Raw genomic sequence first — 21,950 nt, 5'->3', positions numbered from 1 at the left:
CTCCCCGCAGCCTTCCCTCCCCCAGGCCGAACAGCCCCAACCCCCTCAGCCTGGCCCCGGAGCAGAGGGGCTCCAGCCCTCGGAGCATCTTTGTGGCCCCCTCCGGACCCGCTCCAGCAGCCCCGAGTCCTTGTGCTGAGGGCTCCAGCGCTGGAGGCGGCGCTGCAGGGGGGTCCCACCAGAGCGGGGCAGAGGGGCAGGACCCCCTCCCTCGCCCCGCTGCCCCCGATGCGGCCCAGGGGACAGGTGGCTTCTGGGCTGTGAGCGCACATTGCTGGGCCACGTCCAGCTTTTCACCCCCCGGCACCCGCACGTCCTTCTCTGCAGGGCTGCTCTCAATCCCTTCCTCCCCCAGCCTGTGCTGGTACCGCGGGTTGCCCCGACCCAGGGGCAGGATCTTCAATTTGGCCTTGTTGAACCTCATGGGGTTCTCCCAGGCCCACCCTTCAGCTTTTCCAGGGGAGTGAGGGCTTCAGGTGTGGGGACAAGCAAGAACAAACAGCCTTCATCGCAGTGGGAGGAGAAAGACACTGAGATGTAAAACGTGGCATGGGTTTACTTCTGTAACACAGAGTGAAGCAGCGCAGAAAGAGCGTGGCTTGTGCTTGATGTGGCCACGCTGTCAGTTTGATTATTTCCCTCTTTCTCGCACCACGACTGAACCATTTATTGCAAGAGCACCAGGAGCACTTTCACACTGCAGGCCAGTGTCAAGGGCTGTTGCTTGCCTGGCCCTCACAAGCTAACTCTCTAGACTTGTGTTTGAGGACATCTTCCTTCGGCTTAGCTGGTCCGCTCCCATCTGAGGGTCTCTAATACAGCTGAAAAGCAGCTCCACTTTTGCTAACAATATGGTGAGCTGGCTCGCAACAGTTTCTCCTGCGGTGTCTGTGGTTAAGTGTTGCTGCAGTTGCCACAGGAGCATCTACACGGGTTTTTCAGTCCATAGAGTAAACAGCACTACATATAGGTGGGTGCAGCTAAGCCCTGTCTGTTAAAAAGATCTGCCATTGCTAAGTATACAAATCTTTAAAGAAAAAAGAAAGGGAATTTCCTCCCCTCCTTTTAAGTAGTACATGCATTTTTTGCTGTTGGTGGGGGGTTTTGGGGGGGTTGGGGTGCTTAGGGTTTTTTTTTACAGTATATATTTCTCACTTTTCTTAGATGAGATGTCTTCAACCACTGCTGTTTAGTTTTTAATCAAGCAAAAGTTGTTTATGCAAGTAGCTTCCACTGAGAAGCTACTAGTAGTGTAAGTGTTCTTGCTTGGCAAGGAGCGCTCACTCCCTGTACTGACTTCAGGCTCACACTGTGAACAGTCTCTGGCTCTCCTCAGATGTGACAGGCACTAACAAGGGGCAACATATCAATGCATAAATGCTCATACCATTTGTGATGGAGAGGTTCACATGTTCAAAGGAAAATATTTCCCTTCAAGCATTTCCTGTATAAGTTGGCCACAGAAGAAGAATGCTTTACAATACATATTTTGCTAGGTACCTAAGGAATTATGAGAATTATATTCTCTTACCAAAAAATCACTTACGCAATAGACATTCATGCATTTCTTCTTAAAAACCAAAATCATACAATCACGTGGAGATCATGCTCCAGAAACAAGGCAACAGGGTTCCCATCTGAAGTCCAGTAAAGTCAGTTGAAATCTTTCAGCAACCTCCAGTAGGCCTTAACAAGCTTTGCAATTTTAAGACCGGAGAAGCTGCAGAGCAAGGCAACGCAGGAGTCTACGTGAACTTTCTCATAAACCGGAGTTTAGCATAGGCAATGATGAGGAAGATAACAGTCATGCAGAAGAGAGCCACTACATTTTCCCACATTGCCCAGTTGGTCGGTGAGATTCCTTGGCTGCACAGGTATGCTTCGCCAGAACACCTGCAGAAAAGCACGGGGCAGAAGCTGGTATTACTTTGTGGTGCAAGTCTTCAGGTAGTTACTTTTTTTCCTGTTCCACAAAGATTTTTCTACCCTCAACTCTGCAAAACAGGTGACGGAGTAACTTCATAACCTATGACTAAGAAAAGCCTATGGGACAAATCTAGATCTCCGGTTCTCATCATTTTTCAGTAGCATCCTACTTGTTCTTCACAGATAGCTGCCAATCTATGAGTAAACCTCAGAACCACGTTAAGCTGTCGTAAGAACAAAAGTATTAGTTTCACACAGCAATCGCTGGAGGTCCATAGCAGGGGTTTGGGGTCCAAAAGCTGTGGAAACAGTGCTCTAGCACACAGTAATCTCTGTTTGCCAGCCTTCTAGCATGTGTCATGAAATACTTGCATGGCTACAGCTTAAGGTATCGATAAGAGTATTTCAAATGGGGCAGCAGTACTGGGAGATGGATACCTTGGTGCTCTGATGTATCTGCAGGGAGGCTAATATGTACAAACAAGCTCTGAGCAGCAGGCATGTTTCTGATCACAGGTCTACTGCTTCCCAACGACTTTGTAACTGTCCACATGTTTCCACCGCTAAGTGACCCTGGGTTTGTTTAAGAAAACTGATAAACCAGGGCTAGGTTATCAAAAACAAAATTTAATTTAGCTCATCTGCCTATTTTTAGGAGTAAAAACTCTACATCCCTACTTCACTCTTGGGTAATTGTGAAGTTTTACTACATAATCCTAAAACACATTCTTTTGGGACATATTATCGACACTGGCCTGCGAGTGGTTATTCTGTGAATAATATAAACATTTGAAACAGTCATCTCTTTAAGCAAGCCATCACAATTTGGGCCCAAGAACCACCCCAAGTTAGAGACTTACATTTCTCCTGAAATATCGGGGGGACAACTGCCCACATCTCCCACAGATGCTGTAACATTTGGATTCCTCCCACCACAGAAGTAGAGATCCCTGAACTCATTCACCTGAAGAGCCTAGGGAAAGAGGAGGACATCAGATTTTTTTACAGAGCTAGTGATTTTGGGTGCTAAAACTGAAACACCTCAAAGGAATTTGATTATTAGAAGACGCATCACCATTCTTGGAATCGTATATTTTTATTCTGCAGCTATTAATCAGTGCCTTTCTGAGGAACTGCTCCATGTTCTTATGTGCAGGATGGTTTGGTTTCTGAGTCTTTGGCTTCAAAGTTACATTTCAGTGATTTAGCCATGGGTTTCTGTCTTGCCAGCTACAAGTTCCTGTTCACCCACATTCACCTGGGTCAATGCAGACTCCCCAGCGCCAGCACACGGAGGCAGGTGGCACAGTCAGCCAAGGCAAGAGGGGAAGGGTTCCCTTGCACTGGCATCCTGGGCTAACTGCAATCTCAGGGGACACTTCCACATTCAGCAACTGATAAAATATCCCAGCAATAACCAAACAGGGAAGGTCTCACACATCCCCTCCCTCTCCCTGATCCTACCTTTCTCTTCCACTGTCGGTCAACATGGTCCTGCCCACACCACCCTGCACCAGCTCCAGCATTCACTTAACTCGTTTTTGTTCAAAGGTAGGAAACTATTCCTCGCAAATAGGCTTGGCCAGTAGGAAGACAGGAGATGGAAGCACAACTCCCACCTGTGACCAGTGGGTCACCTGCTACGTCTAGTTACTGTGTTTCACGCAGCTGCACCCTTAGACTTCTGGTACCACAGACCCTTACTTTTCAGAAATGGCAGTAGGTCATACTTCACTTCAGAGGAAACCATGCGGAAGAGACACTCAGGTTTTATACTTTAATCAGTTGGACAGTCATTAACCTCAGACCAACCACCCAAACAGCAGTCTCTGGAAAGGCCACACAATATTTGACTTTATTCTAAACCACAGAGATCAACTATTCAGGCCAGGAATTAGCTCCTCACGGGACAGCTCGCTCTGCTGCTGTCCAAACAGCACAAATTTTGTGGCACAACGGATTTGTTCAGTCTCAGTGACTTTCACCTCTCACACAGAGATTAACTTTGGCTTCCTTTTTAGAGTTGGCTGGTTTGTTCTTTTACCACGTCCATGCAAGGAAAGAAAACAAATCTGACTTTTAAGATAACTTAATTTATATTCAAAACCTCTCCAGGAACCAGAAGTGTAGCAACATTACTCACAGGAGACCGATGCTACTTTCTACTCACAGTGAGGCCGTATCGGGGGATGCTGAAGTACTTGAGCCAGTTCAACCAGCCCATTACAGAAGGGAGGTTTACTAAGAGGCCTGAAAAGATCTGAAATAGAACAGAAGAGACTAATGAGTCACAAACTCTGTTTACTGCAAACAGTGCTGTTCCTGCACAGATATTGCAGTTGCACAGAGCTGCAGAGGCGCACTGAGCTAGACGGACCTCCAGCTGCTGTTATCCCTGTGCCTACATGCATGAGGTTCAAACCTTGCAGCACTCCCAGCCACCTGGCCCAACAGCACACCCAAGTACTCTAGTTAACTGCTTGCAAAGAGGTCGAAAGGTTTTCTACATCCACATGTGAGCTAAGAAGCATGCATGCTGACAACTTCTTACTCTGGAGGACTGTGTCCTATGGTAGAGCTAGCCAGAGGCTAAAGGATGACTGGGAGATGAGGAAGTGGAGAAACAAGAAGGAAACCACGGGTACCCTTAAGGGCTGTTACTATTTCAGCTTCCTCCGCTGATCTACATCTTTTATCCGTTCTCTCTCCCGCCTGGAACAATGTTTGCCCTTTTACTTCTTAGCATAATTGAACTTCATAGCTAAACGTGACGCTTCAGGCTGTGCTTCATCACAAGTGTTTTTGTGCCTGCCCTGCTGTCTTTCCAGCTGTGCATGTGCCATTCCTTATATACTGTGACTTTTCTCAATGTACATCAGCTGCTCTTCGCTATGCATGCACACTTCACACCCACAGGAAGCCTCTGAAGCCATACACTATCACTCAGCTTATTGCAAAAAGCAGGTTAAGTTGCAAATTGAAGAACAAGGGATGTGGTGTAGGCTCAAGACCTGTATGCAGACAGCTACCAAGAACCACCTGACAGAAAGTACTTTTTACTCTAAGGTAACTTGGTAGGCCTCACAGTCAAGAAGTTTCATCACTAACATTATCTCTTTGAAAAAGAATTCACATCCCTTATCTGTGAGTAGACAAAATTCCTTTCTCTCACTTGCTGTCTTCATTAGAAGTCCCTGAAGAAGAGTATTGAAGTAATTTCTGGAACCCAAGGGCAATACTGAATTAAAATAAAGAGAGGGTATGCTCTTGCTAATCTCACCGGGCAACAAAAATTAATGCAATAAAATTAATTGATCTAAAGTTTATTTCCTTTTAAATTATCTAGTTGATTACTTAGCTTTCTAATACTGGAAATGCAAGATATTTTTTTTAAAAATCCATTTTTCTAAGGACAATTTTTTATAAAAAAACCAACTCCTTTTTGGGGCAAACTGTTAGCAAAGCACTGGTGGCATCACACCTACTGAACTGTACCTAAGCAATGATTTGACCCTTAGATTACGAGTTGGCAGAAGTACATCTTTGACTACAGTGACAATAAAATCACCGGCATGGGGCTGATATGCTACTGGACCATGGATTCTCAGCCTGCTTAGGGCTGGCTCAACCCAGTCCTCTCAGCCTGTCTCAGCCACTTCCTCACCTCCACCAAACGAGCACACGCACCCTTATATACTTACTAGCATCAGGACAAAACAAATGGTGATGAGCAGATTGGCCACAGCCACCACATCCATCCCAGCACTGATAGCCAGAGACATGGCCGTGGCAGTGTACGACACCAGTATCAGGGTCAGCATGAAGAAGAAGAAGCGGCCTGCGACAGCTTGGTATCCTGTCCAAAAACAGAAAGGAAAGAGTCCGGTAAACAACCACATTATGAATCCCAGAGAGGTACCCTTGGGCTCCTATACAAGACCAGGAAAGCAGGAAGAAAGACCAAATTTGGAGTTGGCAGGAACTATGTGAGCTCCAAAGGCCCAAAGAGGACTACTGAAAGATGTGGTCAAGCAGGTCCCTCAGATTGCTGGCGTCTCTGCCCCTGCCCCAGAGTCTGCCGAAGTTATGATGCCAAGCACTCAGATCAGTTGAAGGTTCAACTAGTTTCATGTTATAGATAAAGGAATTAGACTCTGGCTAAGTCAGAAACCAAATGTGTTGGAAGATGGCAGGTTCAATGAAAGCATCGATTCTTTACCAATCATCCAGTAACTGATGCATGAGAATATGATGGCTGGAGCAGTTCTCATGGGCAGCAGATCTCCTATCATCAAGGCCAGGAAGTAGGCAGACACACGGTAATATCCACTGGTGTACTGATGGCTGCGAGGACAGGAAGGAGGGAGTTGTACAGGTTTAGAGGTTATCTAGGAAGCAGACTCAGCATGTGTGTGTGTCTGGTTTCTGCTCTCTCTACCACTGACACCTTCTCTATACGCAAGTTCCTTATTTTCTCTATGCTGTCACTTCCCACACTGTGAAGTAAGGGCTGATCTACCTCACGGGCCCTGCAGCCATACTGAGCGCCCTCCAAGGAAAGCAAATGAAAGGCTATGTGACTGCTAAGTAACATATTGGAAAACAGCTCCTAAATCTCTTTTCAAAAAGAATTATTCTTAACACAAGATTATGGGAAAGTATTAGACTGCTATTAGCTGGAGGAACGCTTCATCCACAGCTAATTCATACAGCTGCTTCCAGGCAAGAAGGAATGATACCCAACAATGGGAAGGCAGCTTTAGGACATCAATTCACCTCCAGTTTACAGGGCAATTAAATGTCATTATGACTGTTTTGCTGCTTAATGGAGCTCATGAAAAGATGCTTTAATTGGTGAGGTGCCAAAATCCCCACTGACACAGCTAGTAAGCTAAGCTGGTAAGCAGGGCAGACTGGCCAGAAATGTCAGTGTGGGGGAGATTTGCTCCTGAGCAGCTGTTAGGGGCAATATTAGGCTGCTCTGAGCAACCTGTGGGTGGACATGTGTATTCCAGGCATAAATCTCCAATTTCGTCTTTACTGCATAGGATCTGCCTCTTGCCCTTTCATACCATGAGCTGGAGGCTATTCCATACTACATTTGCAACATCTATGCATATATACATGTGTGTATATAATAGATACACACATTCACATACATACACATACAAACACATATACATATATATATAGACAGAGATGTGCTTGATTATTAGGGAGCTCCTGTAAGCCAGCCAGCAGCCCTCTTCATCTGAGCATCCCTTGCAAAGCTTTTCCAAGATCTCTCCCTTCATCTTTGCGCAGTTTTACCACTTTAGGATTATTCCAAGACAGAGTTTCAACCCTGTCAGCAAGAGGGACGACAGGGTTCACAGTCTGCAGGATTCACATGCAGACTTCAAAAACAGCTGTTACCAAACGTGGGCAGGAAAAGCGCTTCTCAATAAACTGTGATACAGCAAGCAAGTAAAAGCACTTCATTTCTCCCCTCCTTCCCCCAACTCTTTGCATTTCAGCTCCCTGCTCTACAGATCGATTTAGCATTACTGTTACAACCTGATGTTGCAAGGGAGCAGTCAAGACTTTGGAGGAAATAGTTTTGACTTTGGAGGAAATAGTTTTGTTTAGCCTGTAAGATTCTTGCCCCGCGTCATTCCAGGGTATGAGACAGTCTAAGTGCCTCGCTACTTACACAAATAGTTTCTTGTCTCTGATGAACAGCTCAATTGCAGAGACACTGGAAAAACACTGGTTTGTGGTGACAAAAAACAAGGATCCAACCCTAGAAGGCAAAAAAAACCCCAGTCAAAAAGTCTAGATTAACACTGGCAGCCTCAGATATCATTGTACCATCAAATCAGTGCTCTTCTGTCTCTGTTCACAGAATGGAGATATTTAATTGTGCTACTGTAGATCTTAGCTGTAAAACCAGGTTTATTCCTTTATCTTCCCTTTCACATCTCCTGTGTACATATGTGTGAGCCCCACAGAACTGCAGTCCCCTTAGGGCCTCCGGCAACAACGTGCTGCAGCACAGTGAGGCTTCTGAACCCAACCCTCCTCTGTGGTCCAAGTGGGTCCCAAGGCCTTCCCTGGGGCTGAAACTGTCTGCTATAGATAGAAAAATGAGCAAAGCCGCGGCCTTCCAACTTACCGATTCTGAATGCCACTTCGATCCAATTTTACACCGAAAAAGATAGCACCCACAACCAAGGCTAGAATTATGGTCACTGCAATCTAGAAGTGGAAAGAAAGGGAGAAGGGAGTCCTTCAGATAAGTAAATAGGGACAAACTTATTATTGAGGCATATGCGGGGTTTAAGATTCACACCTGCCTAAAACTCTACTGTTGTGAGTCAAAGTATACCTATGGCACACACAATTAAAAGCTTTATGGCAAATCTTCTGAGTTTATCCTCTTCACCTTTCTCCTTCCTCTGATCTTCTTTGGCTGGGAAAGGTTAGTAGAAGCACACTCAAAGAATAACCCAGCTTAAAGTTTCAAGTGAGGCACAAAATTAACGTCACCCTAGAAGCTCCCCATGTGAATCAGAGAATGGAGCGTTTCCCCCCACTCCCCAACCTTCAGTGCAGTCGTGCTTATCTAAACTAAAATGGAGATATTTTTCAAAGGCAACAAAGGTAGTTGGGCATCTCACTACACTTCAGTGGCAGTGGCACGGGATTTTGCCATTTCCCGAGCCGCCTTTGAAAAGAAAAGTCCGTCCTTCAAACCACAGATGGCGGGACTGGGAGCAGAGGGAGTGTGAGACTTTTAGCAGTTGTTACCTACTTGTGCAACGGAGGCCTGTGGGTTCCTGATGAGGTTTTTCAGGGAACGCTTGGACACCCAGTACAGCTGGGTGAGGAATCCATTTGCATAGGTGATCTCATGCCCCTGCTTGGATTCTCTCTGCTTGCTTCCCCGTCCAAGCTCCACTTTCCCTAGTGCTTCCTTTGTGTTGTGATACAGGCTGGAGTTGAGATATTTCTGGTGCAGTACATCTACCACACTGCTGTCCACGTTATCTTCTGCCTCTCTGTTTTCACTGCTAACCTCTGAGCGAGAAAGACAAGATATGGCTTGTGATTCCCCATGAACCTTACCTTCAGGAGTGGTCCATGCACATGCTCAGCCATTTTGGAGGCTGAATGAAAAAATAAACAGGAATGCCCAGAGAATTGGAATTGTTCAAGCCTTAGCTCTGAGCTTAGGAGGCTAGCTTGAGTGAGAGGGTTTCCCTACAGTTTTAATCAAACCTAGCTAGTCTGCCTGTCCTTTGTGGCACAAAAATGGCCATATTCTTAGAATGAGGCACCAGAAAACCTTTGTTTCACTGAATTTTGCGGAAATCAATGTTTGCGCTGATCCATTTCCCCATCCCCAAAAAGCACCATTATGAAAACTTCCCTTATAATCCTTCAGTCATGCATACGCTACAGCATCCCCAGACAAATGTTTCTCAACATTTCACTCACTATATTGTTAGAGTTTATTCTCTAATCGAGTTCCAATCTTTCTCACTGCCCTGTAAATCCTTTACTCCTTTGCTTATTCACCCTGTCCACTCTGCAGCAGCCTTTTATGTGAGTGAAAACTTCTGTCTTCTCAGCTGTCTGTTGAGACTAAGCAATTCTACTTCTTCAGTCTTTCCCACGTAGGTTTTTTAAATTACTGATTTTTGTCACTGCTCTCCTATATTACTGAAGGAGGAAAAAAATCCTTTTAAAAGTTTTCTGAGCTCTTTAAAGAAGTCTAAAGCAAAATATATCTATTTGTAGGAAAAATAAAAAGATAACGAAGCTGGATTCCTCCAGCCCTTAGACTGGAGGAAACCCAGAGGATAAAAGCTTGCCATCACCACATACAACTTCCCTTCTACGGCAGCCGGCAGTGGATTTCTCCTGCACAATTTACCTTTTCCTTTGTCCACAGGTCTGTGATCCTCCTTGCTTGCTGCCACAGCTGTTGAATCACCATTTATGATATCAAGGAAGAAGTCAGCTGGATTGTTGAAGGGTTCACATTCATATCCTTAAAAAAAAACAAACCCAAACCACAAATGCAACATGTTTGTATTGCACAGAGCACGGCTTGGAAGGTCAGGTCTAATCCTATATCACTCTTCCACAACCCTATTGCAAGAAAACTTCACTGCTTTCCATGAGCATTAGTTTACAGCAGCAGAATTTATGATTTAGGAGAAGGTGAATCTGTAGTATCTATACAGGGCTTCAAAGTTGCTTATTCTCCCCTGATTTCAGGTGAGAAATCTGAATTTGCTTCTACACAGTTCAGCACGGACAACTCCTACCAGTGCTGTTCAACCACATGCCACTCTGAAAGACACACAGTTCCTCAGTAGCGGCTGCTGGACATCTGCTCTACAGCCTCAGGTGCTTGCTCTAGAAGCTCAATTCTTGCTTTTATTTCCATGGTCACAAGGAAGAGGAAGGGCTGTGCAAGAGTGACTTCTTATAATATGGTCCTAGCTATGGGACGAGGAAGAAAGGGTGGGGGGAGAAGGGCGGAAGCAAGGATGCTTATTCTATAGCTTTTCTGTGAGAAAATAAGTGACGTGGGATGCTAAGAGGAGGAGTAGAAGCAGTGAGATTGGTTAAAGCATCTCCCTTAAAGCCAGGGAAAGCTTACAATCCAATGTGTCCATGGCTGCATCTAGACTAGATTGGGAAATTCACTCCACATTCTCTGTCCATTATAGTCAGAACCACCCCCACCCCCCCCCGCTTACTTGGAGAGGGGGCAGCCACCCAACGGTGCAGTTATTAACTCATTTTAAAACACGCCATGATTTTGTCCTCTCGGTCGCCCACCTGCATTCAGACTAGAGCAGACTCCTGCATCAGCCCCCACAGATTGCTGCCAATCTGCGGGCTGTGGTTCAAAACCCACCGGTCTGCCACCTACGCCTGGCAGAACTACAGGCAGCACCTTGCCTGTTGTGCGTCGTGCTCCTAAATGTCGAAGCAATTCTGGGGTTTTGCCCTGACACAAGGCAAAACAAAGGCAGGAGAGAGCCATGCTCTGCGTTGTCTGCAAAATTTCATTTTTATCATTTTGGTTTTTTCCTGTTCTAACATAACACTGCTCAGACTGTATGTGTACAGCCTCCAGTATCCTAGGGATAAAATAGCACAGGACTGTGTTCCAGTGCTAGGGTAAGAATCTAGCCACAGATTAAACCCATTAGCCAGTTGCCTTTACTCTTGGTACAGAAGACTTACCAATAGAACTAAAGTACTCCAGGGCCTGCTTTGCAGGCCCATGGTACAGCACCTTTCCCAAGGCTAGTAATGTCAGACTGTCGAACAGCTTGAATATGGAATAGCGGGGCTGATGGATGGAAAATATAATGGTTCGCCCTCTTCTTGAGAGCCTGAAATAAAAACAAAACATCTCTCAAAGACACCACACTTTACATTTCAGAAAGGTCATGTTAACCCAAGTGAAAAATAAGTATCCAAATCCAAGACAAATACTTGTCACCTTCCCAGGCTCTCCGCTCAGAAAAGCTGTAGCTCCCCCTTCTCTGTCGCTGTGTCAGATGCTGCCTGCAAGACCTTCAAGGCAGCACCCATCACTACAAGCAACCGTCATTGCAGTCCAGGCAGACAAAGTACAATGTTGTCTGTAGCTAGCAAAGGTTGAGGCCACAGCTGTGTATCAACCCTCCTTACGTGTTTTCTATACCAGGCTTCAACTGGGCTGACTGGAAGGGTCCTACTGCACTCAATGGCAGTAGCAGGCTTTACATAGCAGGCTGTGGAAGTTTGGCCAGCTGAGATTTCTCTTAGCTCTTCTGCTGAAGATGTTCTCTCTAGAAAAGTCAAAACTAGTTTTCCTTCAGGTTTGTCAGCCGTTGTTTCGAGTGCTTTAGCACAGTGATGCCCAACAAGTATCCTTGCCAATCAAAGACCTCTATCCACAAACAGCAGAGCAAAATGTCCCCCTAGGCAAAACCAGACAACATGCTGCAAACCCAGGAGGAGGGTTAGGAACTCGTTCTCATTTAATAACCCTTGTTTGGTCCTCTTTGTACCAGATGACAGTTCATCTCCAAAACATAATGGGCACTGAGGGTAAATCTGCAGGTGAAGTCTGATCTGAGTTCAAGGCCATTGCCAGACCGGAGGAAGAGACTTTGTAACAGAGTCAGCTGGAAGGCCAAGAAATTACGATTACAAGGCCTGACCTCCCAGTCCACCCCTCTTTGTGGCAAAGGGAAACTGTCCAAGCTACGTCTGCTTTTTGGGCTCCAATCCAATGCTTGCTGTGGAAAGATTCCCATCAACTTCAACAGGCTCCGGGCAAGACCCAAATAAATAATTTACTACCACTTCTGAGCCTACTTGTCTAGCTTTTTTTAAAAAAAAAAAAAAATATCAGAAAAGCACTGTAGCTACTCAGTCATAACAGCATTCCTTTTTTTACTAATGAGCTGACAACAAAACTGCAGCACAGCCCTGAAGAACTGACTCTTACTTCTTCAAGAGGATGAGGACTGCATTGGCTGTGCTGGCATCAAGGCCAGTTGTTGGCTCATCCAGAAAAAGGACTGGTGGCTCTGTGATGAGCTCCATCCCAATGTTGGTTCTCTTCCGTTCCCCTCCAGACACTCCCCGGATCAATTCGGTTCCTACCTACAAGCAGAAGAAATCAAGTATTTGCAACAAGACCATGCACCCGGTCAGCGCATGCTCTGGAGTTCAGGGCTCTCCACACTCAGAAGCCCTTTTCACTTTCAGAGTCCCATTAGTGAACTCTAGGGCCAGCAGATGATGATGGGTCTGACTCGGTGCGAGGGACTGCGTAGCAGTAAGCAGAGCCTGATTTTCAGAGGTACCAGGCACCTTACGATTTCAGGGAACGAGGATGACACTGACAAGGAAGAGCCAGAACGAAGCCACAACAGCCAGAGGTGGCACTGGTGTTCAGGAATGCCTTTCGCTGGTAGCTCAGCAGCGGCTCAAGAGTGGGGTAAATAAAATCAAAGTAAAGCAAGAGTGAAAATGCTGCTGGGAGGAACAAGCTCTGCACAGAACTCAATCGCAGCCCAGCTTTCCATCCCTCACAGCTTTCAGCACAGTAAACAATTTCCCTGTCTTGTCCCACAAAGCCAGGAAGTGACTGAGCAGCTTTCCGAGGTGCTATGACTAGGCAACTTTTTCCCCTCTGAACTTATACAACATGCTGGACATGGTCCAAAAACCTTCCCCTTTTAGTAGCAAATACACATACCTCTTTACAAGCTACTTCCTAAGCTGGAGACTGATTTCTTGTGTGCAGTATGGTTTAGTCAGGTTCCTGCTTAAGCTCGGCGCAGCGGCACTACGTATGCCATACCGCGCAGAGCCAAGCAGTGCAGTTTCCAGAGGTAGCATGACTTCTGAGAAAGGTATTCTCGCTGCTCACCTTAGCATCAGCCACTTTGCTTAATCCCAGCTCGCTGATTATCTGGGTGACTCGCTCCTCCTTCTCTTTAACACTGATGGAGCTGGGAAGTCGCAGGGCAGCAGAGAAGTGCAGGTTCTCCCTCACGGTCATTGTTCCCATGACAACATCATCCTGAAAGCAGTACAAATGGACAGTTGGAAAGCCTCCTTCTCAGCTACCTCACCGGGCACCGGACTCCCTGTATTGGCAGTTGCTGGATAAGCTGTTTGTGGACGATGGTGGAAACTGGACTGAGGGACAACCCCTGCTTCAAAACTTACATGACACAAAATTCAAGGTCACTCAGTAGCAGTTAAGGGGAGAACGCAGCTCTGCAGGCCCCCAGCTTACACCAAGCACCACCTCAGCCTGCTTTCAGGCTCAGGAGTTCAAGTGCAGACTACCATTTTGTAGTGGACATGCATTTTCCTTACCAGCCAAAGGGAGACAGAGCAGGTAGCTGGTTTTGTGAGGAGTTAAACTTCTGCCAGTCCAGCTGAAGCCAGCAGACATTGCTAGTGCTCAGTGTTCAAGGTAGAGGCACTCAGGGAATCACGGAAGTCAGCTCCGTTCCCAGTTACAAGCTGTGGTCTAGAGCACCCGCCGAGCTCAGCTGCCAACAAGCAGCTCTCCCCAGCTCCTCACTGACAGCAGCTCCTCAGAGAAACAAGAGTATTGCACCAAGATGCTCCTGATTTTTCCCATGTCTCAACTATCTATAACTCAGGCACAAGACCTTATTCTAAGGGCTATCCCTTTTGAAAAGCTTCAGTCATGTGCATGGTGAGTAAGAATCAAATCTATCCAGCTGACAAAAATCTGGGCAGCCTACACCAGCCTGTAACAACCATGAGCCAAACAGAGTTGACGTCAGGTCCATCCAGAGCAACACACCTCTCCATCAGCCCTGCATTGATATTCGAGCTAATTCTGCATCCCACCATACACTGGGAGAAGGGCTGCAACACTGGGCAGCTGCTGGGAAATATGCCTGTTAATTGGGAACCTTTCAAATCTAGTGCCCTTTTGGAAGACACAGCCCCAAAGCTGCAGATTCTCGCCTGCTTTGGGACTCCTGCACCAGATGTAGCTGATCAGCAGCACAAAGGATGTGCCAGCCAACCATGTTTGGCACTGGAGTTAACAGAGGAATACTGAATGTGCTGCTGTGTGTATGTGACAGATTACTCAGGGTGTAGTGTTATGATAAACTGGCTTTGCTGCCAAAGCAGGATTAGGTATTTCCTACCATCATTTCCCTCCCTGCACACCCTCAGCCTCTCACCCTCTCCACCCTCAGACCCACCAGTACTATTGGGGCATCAGATTGGAAACTAAACTGTGAATTTAAGCTACCTTAATACCAAACATAACAGACTGTGGCACGACACCCTCACTTGCAAGGCATGAGTGGAGAGACCGCCGACAGTTTTATAGGGATAACACATGACTTAGCATGTCTATATGCTCATCTACATAAAACTGACCCTATAAGTATGTATGTATTTATGTATTTAGTCCATAAGTGTTGTTTGTAGTTTTTGGGCCATCTTTATTGATCTAGGGAGTACTGCACAGGGATGGGAGGGGAGAGAGACCACTTCATGTCTCACCTGGTTGCCTATCATTTTAAGGTGTTAACTTTGGTCGCTTTGGACGTTTGAAAGACAAGTGTCTCAAACTGGGACCACTCGCAAGAAACTTCCTGGCCATTCATGAAACACTGAGAATTTGGGGATCTTTGACCTGCAGGATCAAGGCTCAGCATCAGTCTCGTCACGCACATCCTCCCAGAGCCCCGCAGCTGGCAGCTTTCAGAAAAGCTGCCTATTTCACATCTGCCTGCAGTCAGAAGCCTGGCTGGTTTCCAGATTTGGCTGCTCATATGGCTTCCAAGAATGCCCTTGTCCTCTGCTCCCCCAGGGCGTTGAGGGTCTATTTATTGGTCCAGGCCTCCACCCACTTCCGCAGATTCAGCCGGCTTTTCCTGCCTCTGAGTGGAACGAAGCTCTGTCCCAGCCAGCCAGAATCAGAGGAAGAACAGCAGGGGTCTATTTACTTCCTAGAATTATGGTCTGAGAGCTTGAAGGTACTTCTGCCAGCTAGAACTGCTGAGTTTTACAGCAAGAGATTTTGGGTGTTTTGGGTTTTTTCCTCACTTTTTTATTTTTTTAAAACCCTTGATAGTACTTCAGGACAGAGCCCAAAGAACAAGCCACAGTAGCCCAGTGGTTTGGGCATCCACGTGGCTTTGGGAAGACAAATACCTCCGTGCTTGACTTGGTTGGAGTAACGGTTTGATCCTCGTCTTCCATATCCCAGAAAAATACTAAATACTGTAACATCTGAGTTATCAAATTAGACTCTGCAGGGATCACTGAAAATTACCGAACCTAGTAGTTCATGCTTTGTTCATCTTATGTGGTCTTCCCTCCCAAGGGCTCCCAGGCCTCCGCTGAAGGCAGTCACTCACCTGCACAACATATCCTGAGATGCACTTGAAATTTGGAGGCTGTGGGATGCCATCTATAAGCACTTCTCCAGACAGGCCTGCTGGGTCCTTTCTGGCAGCCAGCACATCTAGGAGACTTCAGACAAACACCAGGCGTTAGGTTTTGCCATAACAGCTGCTTTTAGCTTTGACTGGAGGAGTACCACCGGTCAGGAGTGCAGTTACAGCCTGCTCATGGCACGCTGCAAACCAAAGGGGCTTCCTTTACTTTGGGGGCTTTAGTTCTTTGTACAGAAAGCCTGGTGGAGATACAGGATTTTCCAGCACAAGGTGTGCCACAGCAGTATGGTAGTGTACAGACCCTCATGATTCACAGCAGTCAACCCCGTACAGACATAAACTCAGTCTCCGTATTAACAGCTAACCTCAAATGCACACAGACTAAAGCACCCTGCCAAGTAGCTGCAGTCAGCTCTCCAGCCAGGGGAGCGCAGAAGTGACTACTTTGATCTCAAAGAAATTAATCCAAATGGGTATAAACAAGACTAGAGTTAAGATTAATTCTATAAAGTAATTGTGTTTTAACCTGTCACTGGATTCTCCTTGCTGCCAGCGCAGAGGCCAGCCTGCCTGCTAGCTAAGCAAACACTGCCTTGATGAAGTGCTGCTCTTGAAAACATCCTGATTAGCCAGCAGCCCCCTTAGAGGGGAAGACCAAGGGTTATCACAAAGACACACCTGTGTGAACAACAGCCGTATTTGCCAGTCTCTGACATTCTCAAAGGCAAAGCGTGACAAAGAGCTCTCTTACCATGGTTACACAGGAGAGAGAACAGCATCAGCACTGGCTGGAAATAGTCTGCGTGGTATTTCTCTGTGCTTGCACCCAAAGAACTCAAGCGCATATGGACCCCCCCCATCAGGCCACAGCCAGGTTGAGGTGAGGATCCAAAGCATCCTACAGACTGACATTACACCATATTCCTGTCAGTCATCAGAGAGGGGTTTGGCCTAGCATCTTCAGGGAAGTCTTGCTGCAGCAACTTCCCAGGGGACAAGATCCCTCCTGCCCCCAAAGGAGCTTTCCACCCCTCCCCACCCCATGACAGGTCTAGGACAGAGCCTACACCTGAGCTCCCGTCACCCCAGTTCAGCCTGGTATCTTAACTCAGGCCACCACCAAAGGTGACTGCAGTAACATGGACCACCAGTTGGAGCAGACAAGTGTGACACCGCTGCAGGGCAAGAACTCCAGCAAAGCTGACAGCAGAGGGCTGTGAGGGCAGGCTGCATCGACAGATCTCTCACAGGCACACAAAGGTCTGAGCCTGCAGATCTCTCACATCTTCCCCAGTGCTCAGAGCCCCAAATCCTCTTTGCACAGCTGCCTGTCCATTTGAAGGAGCAGAGAAAGTACTCACGAAGATTTTCCGCTCCCAGTTGGCCCCAGGATGGCATTCAAGCCTGGCTTCATAATGCCACTGGAAGAAGGAAAGAGTTATTTCCAGATGGAGGACTGTTCACATGCAGCTCATAGTAGAGGTAAGGGTGTGAACAAAATGCTGTTGAAAGGAAAACTTAGAGATTATTACAAACTTCTCCTTAAATCTGAAATCAATAAGCATTTTTCCCTTCTTGTCCCAGACTGCCAGTCAGAACAGAACCAGAGCTGGATATAAAAAGCAATCTACAAAAGACAGAAGTTAAGTGTCTTCCCTGATGAGCAGGGTCTTGAAAAGAATAAGCAACTGCTCTCTGCTGCTCATTTCCTCCCACTGCAGCTTGAACCATAGTTAAGGGAACCCTCAGATCTTCCAGCAGAAGAGTTCACACAAGTTTGGTCCTTCCTAATTTGCCCAGATCAATAACGGAAACAGCTTCGCCTATATCCTGGCTATTTTGCTTAAAAGCAAATTAGAAAGTGCTCACATGAACTGCAGACTGGCAGGAGGGTAGTCATTCCTTTACCAGCACAGCTGGATCTGGAAGGTGACATTGAGGTCACCAATTCACAGCAGCAGATTAATTCCTACCCTCTGTTACTTTATTTAAGTAAGAACTTACTAAATGTTATGAAGGATCTTCTTTTCCACAGTTTTCCGTTTACATAGGAATCCACTGGACTGCTTAACGGAGTACTGGATGTTATGGAAGCTGACAACAGAGCCCCGAGGGCATCGGAGTGACTCTCGTGTTGGAAGAGAACGTTGGAAATTGCCCACTCCTTCCTCTTCTCCAACAGAAATAATATTGTGATCAAATGTGTCTGCCATCATATCCTTGTTACACAGGTCAAGCTCCACTGCATGGAGTTTTTTGAGGTCGCTGTTGTTTTGAGCAGTTCCCATCTGAAAGAACACAAAAACATGCAGGGAAGGAGACATATGGGCACAGACTTCTGCAGAAAGTGTCTTGGAAAAGCAAGTTCATGCACACCACACCAATCCTTACACGTGCCAAGTTTCCAAAAGGATGGACATCCGCACTGGAAGACATCCAGTAGTCCCCAAAGGCACAGAAACCCACAGGTTTAGAACAATACCCATAGCCTTTAAGAACGAGACATGCAAGTTCTTGACGTCACACTAGCTCCAAGAACATCTAACGAGGTAAAGCCCAAGCCCATCTGTGATGGTCACCATCTTGCTCAACACAGCGGAGCTACAAATGCAAGCTGCTACCGCTTAAGCTAAAGAGACTCAAGGACCCCTCCTTCAGGTGTACCATGCTTGCCTCCCCTCACACCCCCACAGAGCCAGCAGAGAAAACCTGGTGATGAGCCTGTATGAAGAACCACAGGAAGAAAAAGCTGTGCTTGTGAAAATGTAGGCCAGTCACATGCACCTTGTTTGCGGGCACAGGTTCGTCTCAGAGATACCAATGTGATTAAAGCAGCAACTACACATGTTGCTTATCATGTTTCAGTCACACCAGTATCAAGATGCTTCACAGCTACAAACAGGAAGAGAAATTAGGATTTGTCTGCAGGCACTGTTTGCCCTGAAGAACAGCAGGAGTTCCCCCTCCCACAGGGGGACATCCCACATAAGGAAAATGTGGTACAAACTAGTACATTAAGGAAAATGAATATGGTATCTATTTGTAATGACAAAATTATAAAGCATCCTGGTTCAAGCAGATAAGCTGCCTCTGTAGTTCCGGATGGGAGCACCTGAGAGGGAGGACACACCAACAGCAATGGGAAGGAACTGTTCTCCCTGTCCGTGCATCAGGGCCTACATAGTAGGCAATATACCAATACAGGTATAGCCATTAATATTAAGTCATTTCTTAGCCACAGCAGCAGAGCTCTTTGTCAAGGGACTGCTTCCCTTGCTGCTGCTGTAACTGATGGAGACCAAGTTTGGATCTCTTCACTCATTAAAAAAAAAAAATATAAGAAAGTTTAAAGTTCTTGCCTTGATGTTGCTTGTGAAGAACTTGGAGACCCTGCAGTCCCCAAGTCCTGCAGCCTGTGCAAGGCCTGGGCATAACCTGTACCCTGCCTTTTAGCCAGGTGCCCTCACAGCTGCAAACCTTCCTGTCCCCTTTCCAGGGAACTACAGCAGGGAAGCGAAGAATTACTACACGCCCCTTCCAGAAATGGAACACGACAGGTTAGACTAACACAGGTTAGTCTAATCATTTACTTCCCTTCTAGCTGCTGGCATGACTGTGTTTGTGGAAAGATAAAAATTTACTGTGATGTTGTGGAAAGCCAAGGCAGTCGCCAGGCTGAGAGAGCAAGAAGGGAGAACTGTCCAAAGACATCCACTGCTGGCTGCCCGAGTTTTGTGCGAGAGCAGGTGCATCCTGCCAGTCACCCTTTTCCCACCATCTGCACTTCTTCCCTCCCAGGACCGAGAGGGTGATAACCAGCAGGACCAACAAAACCCACCAGCGCAGTAGTGGTGGGTTTCTCAAGGAGAGAGGTGGTCATCCTTCTAAGAAACTGGAACTGCAAGACCCAGATTTAAAGAATCAAGAATTGCCTTTTTGTCTCTGCCTTTTCCTATCACTTAAAGCTCAAAAAGTTGCAGTAGACTTTTCTTCCTGTATAAGCACAATAAAAGTGGAGGGGAGAAGGAAGGGTTGTTTAGCTTGGACACATCCTGAACTCTGAGGCTGGTCACCCTTGGGAAAGCCTTGCTTATGGGAAACAAGAAAGGATATGCTGGTTACATCAGCGAGAGAAGGCTCATATGCTTGAAAGGCTGCACAACATATCAGGAGGAAAAAAAAACCCAACCAGGATGACAGTGACACAAGGGGCAAAGATCTGGTTACTTTTGAACATCTGGCTGCCTTGTGAGCCTCTGCCCTGGGTGGGTTCTGTAGTTTATTTTACCACGAACCCTTTCAGACGCGTTTTTGCAAAGCTCCCCACGAGCACCGGCCCGCAAAACCGCTGCTGCGGGTACGTGCGGGGGTGGCGGGAGGATGAGAAAAGCTCAGCAGAGGCTACAGGTAGGACCCGGCAGCAGCAGCAGCCCCCAGGCAGCGCCCCTCCAGCCGCCCGCCCCCCCCCGCCCCTCGGGCCGGTGCCGGTACCGAGCCGGAGCCGCGAACCCGCCCGCCCGCGCCCCGCCAGACCCCCGCCCGCCGGCGGGGCGGCCCCGGCCGGGCCGAGCCGAGCTCCGGAGGGCCCCGCCGCCCCGCACGGCACCGAGCTCCGGAGGGCCCCGCCGCCCCGCATCGCATCGCACCGCGCCGTTACCTCCCGGCCCGCGCGGCGCTCCGGGCGGCGGCAGCGGCGGCGAGGGTCCCGGCGGCGGCGGCAGCGAGGGTCCCGGCGGCGGCGGCAGCGAGGGTCCCGGCGGCAGCGAGGGTCCCGGCGGCGGCGGCAGCGAGGGTCCCGGCGGCGGCGGCGAGGGTCCCGGCGGCGGCAGCGAGGGTCCCGGCGGCCCTTTTATAACCGGCTCCGGGCGGCGGGTTTACATAAACCGGCGGCGGGGAGCGGCGGGCGCTGCCGGGCAAACCCTGCCGGGACGCGGGGAGAGGCGGTGATGGAGCCCCCGCTCCGCCCGGCGGCTGCGCGACCCCCGGGGCAGGGCCCCCGTCCCGTCCCGGGCCGCGCTGGGGGACCCGGTTCCCCCCGGCCGGCGGCGCGGCGGAGCCCCCGTGTGCGGGGAGGCCGAGGACTCCCCCCGCTGTTACCCCTCCCTCCTGGGGCGGGGAGAGGAGGAGGAGGAAGCGGGGGGGCAGCTTTATTCTCTCGTTGGAAACCACCGACGAGGGGACCGGGGATGGGGCATGAGATGCCCGGTAAATTGCCCGCGGCCCCTGCACATCCCTGGCACAGAGGGGTACAGCCGGGGGGTGGGAGGCAGCACCCGACCCTCTCCCCTGCCCTCTCACCTTCTGGAAAAGTCATCGCACCTGGGGGCTGGTCCCAGTCCGGCTGGGTCAGCCGAGGCCAGAGGCTGTCCTCACCCTCCGGGGACAGGAGGACACAGAGGGTGTCCTGGTCACCCACCAAGGGTGACGCTGCCCTGCTGATCCCACAGCTTCAGAGGCAGTGTGCTCCCCAGGTGTGTCCCTGGTGGGCCCATGGGGGCCACGGCAGCCAGCTGGGGTCACCCGTTGTCAGTCGGGACATTGCCCAGCTAGGACAATGTGCAAAAGAAGGAAGGTCAGATTTCCTGCGGTTTGGAGTCAAGGCTTCTCCTCGGCCTCCTGGTCCCAAGCACTATCGGCTTTATAAATAAGCTTACTCTCCCCAGACTCCTTGGTGTTGTGAATGCAGGAAAAGCCCACTTAAAAGCTTAAATACACCCACTTAAATACGATTTATAGCAGAGCTGTCAAGTCACCATATTAATTGCCTCCTGTTTGACTACCCTCTGCAGTCCTGTACAGCCTTGCTTTTTTCTAACACCACCTCTTGCTAGATCAATTCAAGGCTCAGCTAAGCCGAAGCATATCTCTAGCTACCCAATGAATACCAATAATAAAAACTCCAAAAGCTGCCCTCTCCCCGTTCTGACACCGGCCTCCCTCCAGGCATGCTGATGCACTCAACACTGTTGATGCGCTAGGAAGAAGACACATCTCATGCAGCTGCTTTGCTCTACAGGGCTGACAGGAGCTCGGAGCAGGTGGGATTATGGGGGTACT

The 21,950-nt window shown here is 48.3% G+C and overlaps 1 protein-coding gene across 2 annotated transcripts; it reads right to left on the bottom strand.

Annotated features, from left to right (window-relative positions):
• Window positions 1-1,469: 1,469 nt before the first annotated feature.
• On the bottom strand, window positions 1,470-20,997 carry LOC104048416 (broad substrate specificity ATP-binding cassette transporter ABCG2-like). 2 transcript variants are annotated; one of them, XM_064463694.1, is made up of 16 exons: window positions 20,551-20,997; window positions 17,898-18,181; window positions 17,255-17,314; window positions 15,855-15,969; window positions 13,361-13,513; window positions 12,431-12,588; window positions 11,173-11,324; window positions 9,845-9,961; window positions 8,720-8,985; window positions 8,081-8,163; window positions 7,619-7,708; window positions 6,146-6,270; window positions 5,628-5,782; window positions 4,097-4,186; window positions 2,787-2,899; window positions 1,470-1,893 (listed from the first exon to the last, which is right to left on the bottom strand). In XM_064463694.1, the coding sequence occupies exons 2-16, from the start codon at window positions 18,179-18,181 to the stop codon at window positions 1,746-1,748; spliced, it is 2,109 nt and encodes a 702-aa protein (XP_064319764.1). In that variant the 5' UTR covers window positions 20,551-20,997; the 3' UTR covers window positions 1,470-1,745. The 2 variants fall into 2 exon arrangements, with proteins under 2 accessions (XP_064319764.1, XP_064319765.1); XM_064463695.1 differs by lacking the exon at window positions 20,551-20,997 and adding an exon at window positions 18,678-18,767.
• Between the last annotated feature and the right edge of the window lie 953 nt (window positions 20,998-21,950).

This window comes from Phalacrocorax carbo, chromosome 12 (genome assembly GCF_963921805.1).
Source record: "Phalacrocorax carbo chromosome 12, bPhaCar2.1, whole genome shotgun sequence".
In the NCBI taxonomy this organism is placed as follows: Eukaryota; Metazoa; Chordata; class Aves; order Suliformes; family Phalacrocoracidae; genus Phalacrocorax; species Phalacrocorax carbo.
The sequence above is the reverse complement of the archived record's forward strand: the minus strand, read 5'-3'. Positions and strand labels throughout refer to the sequence as shown.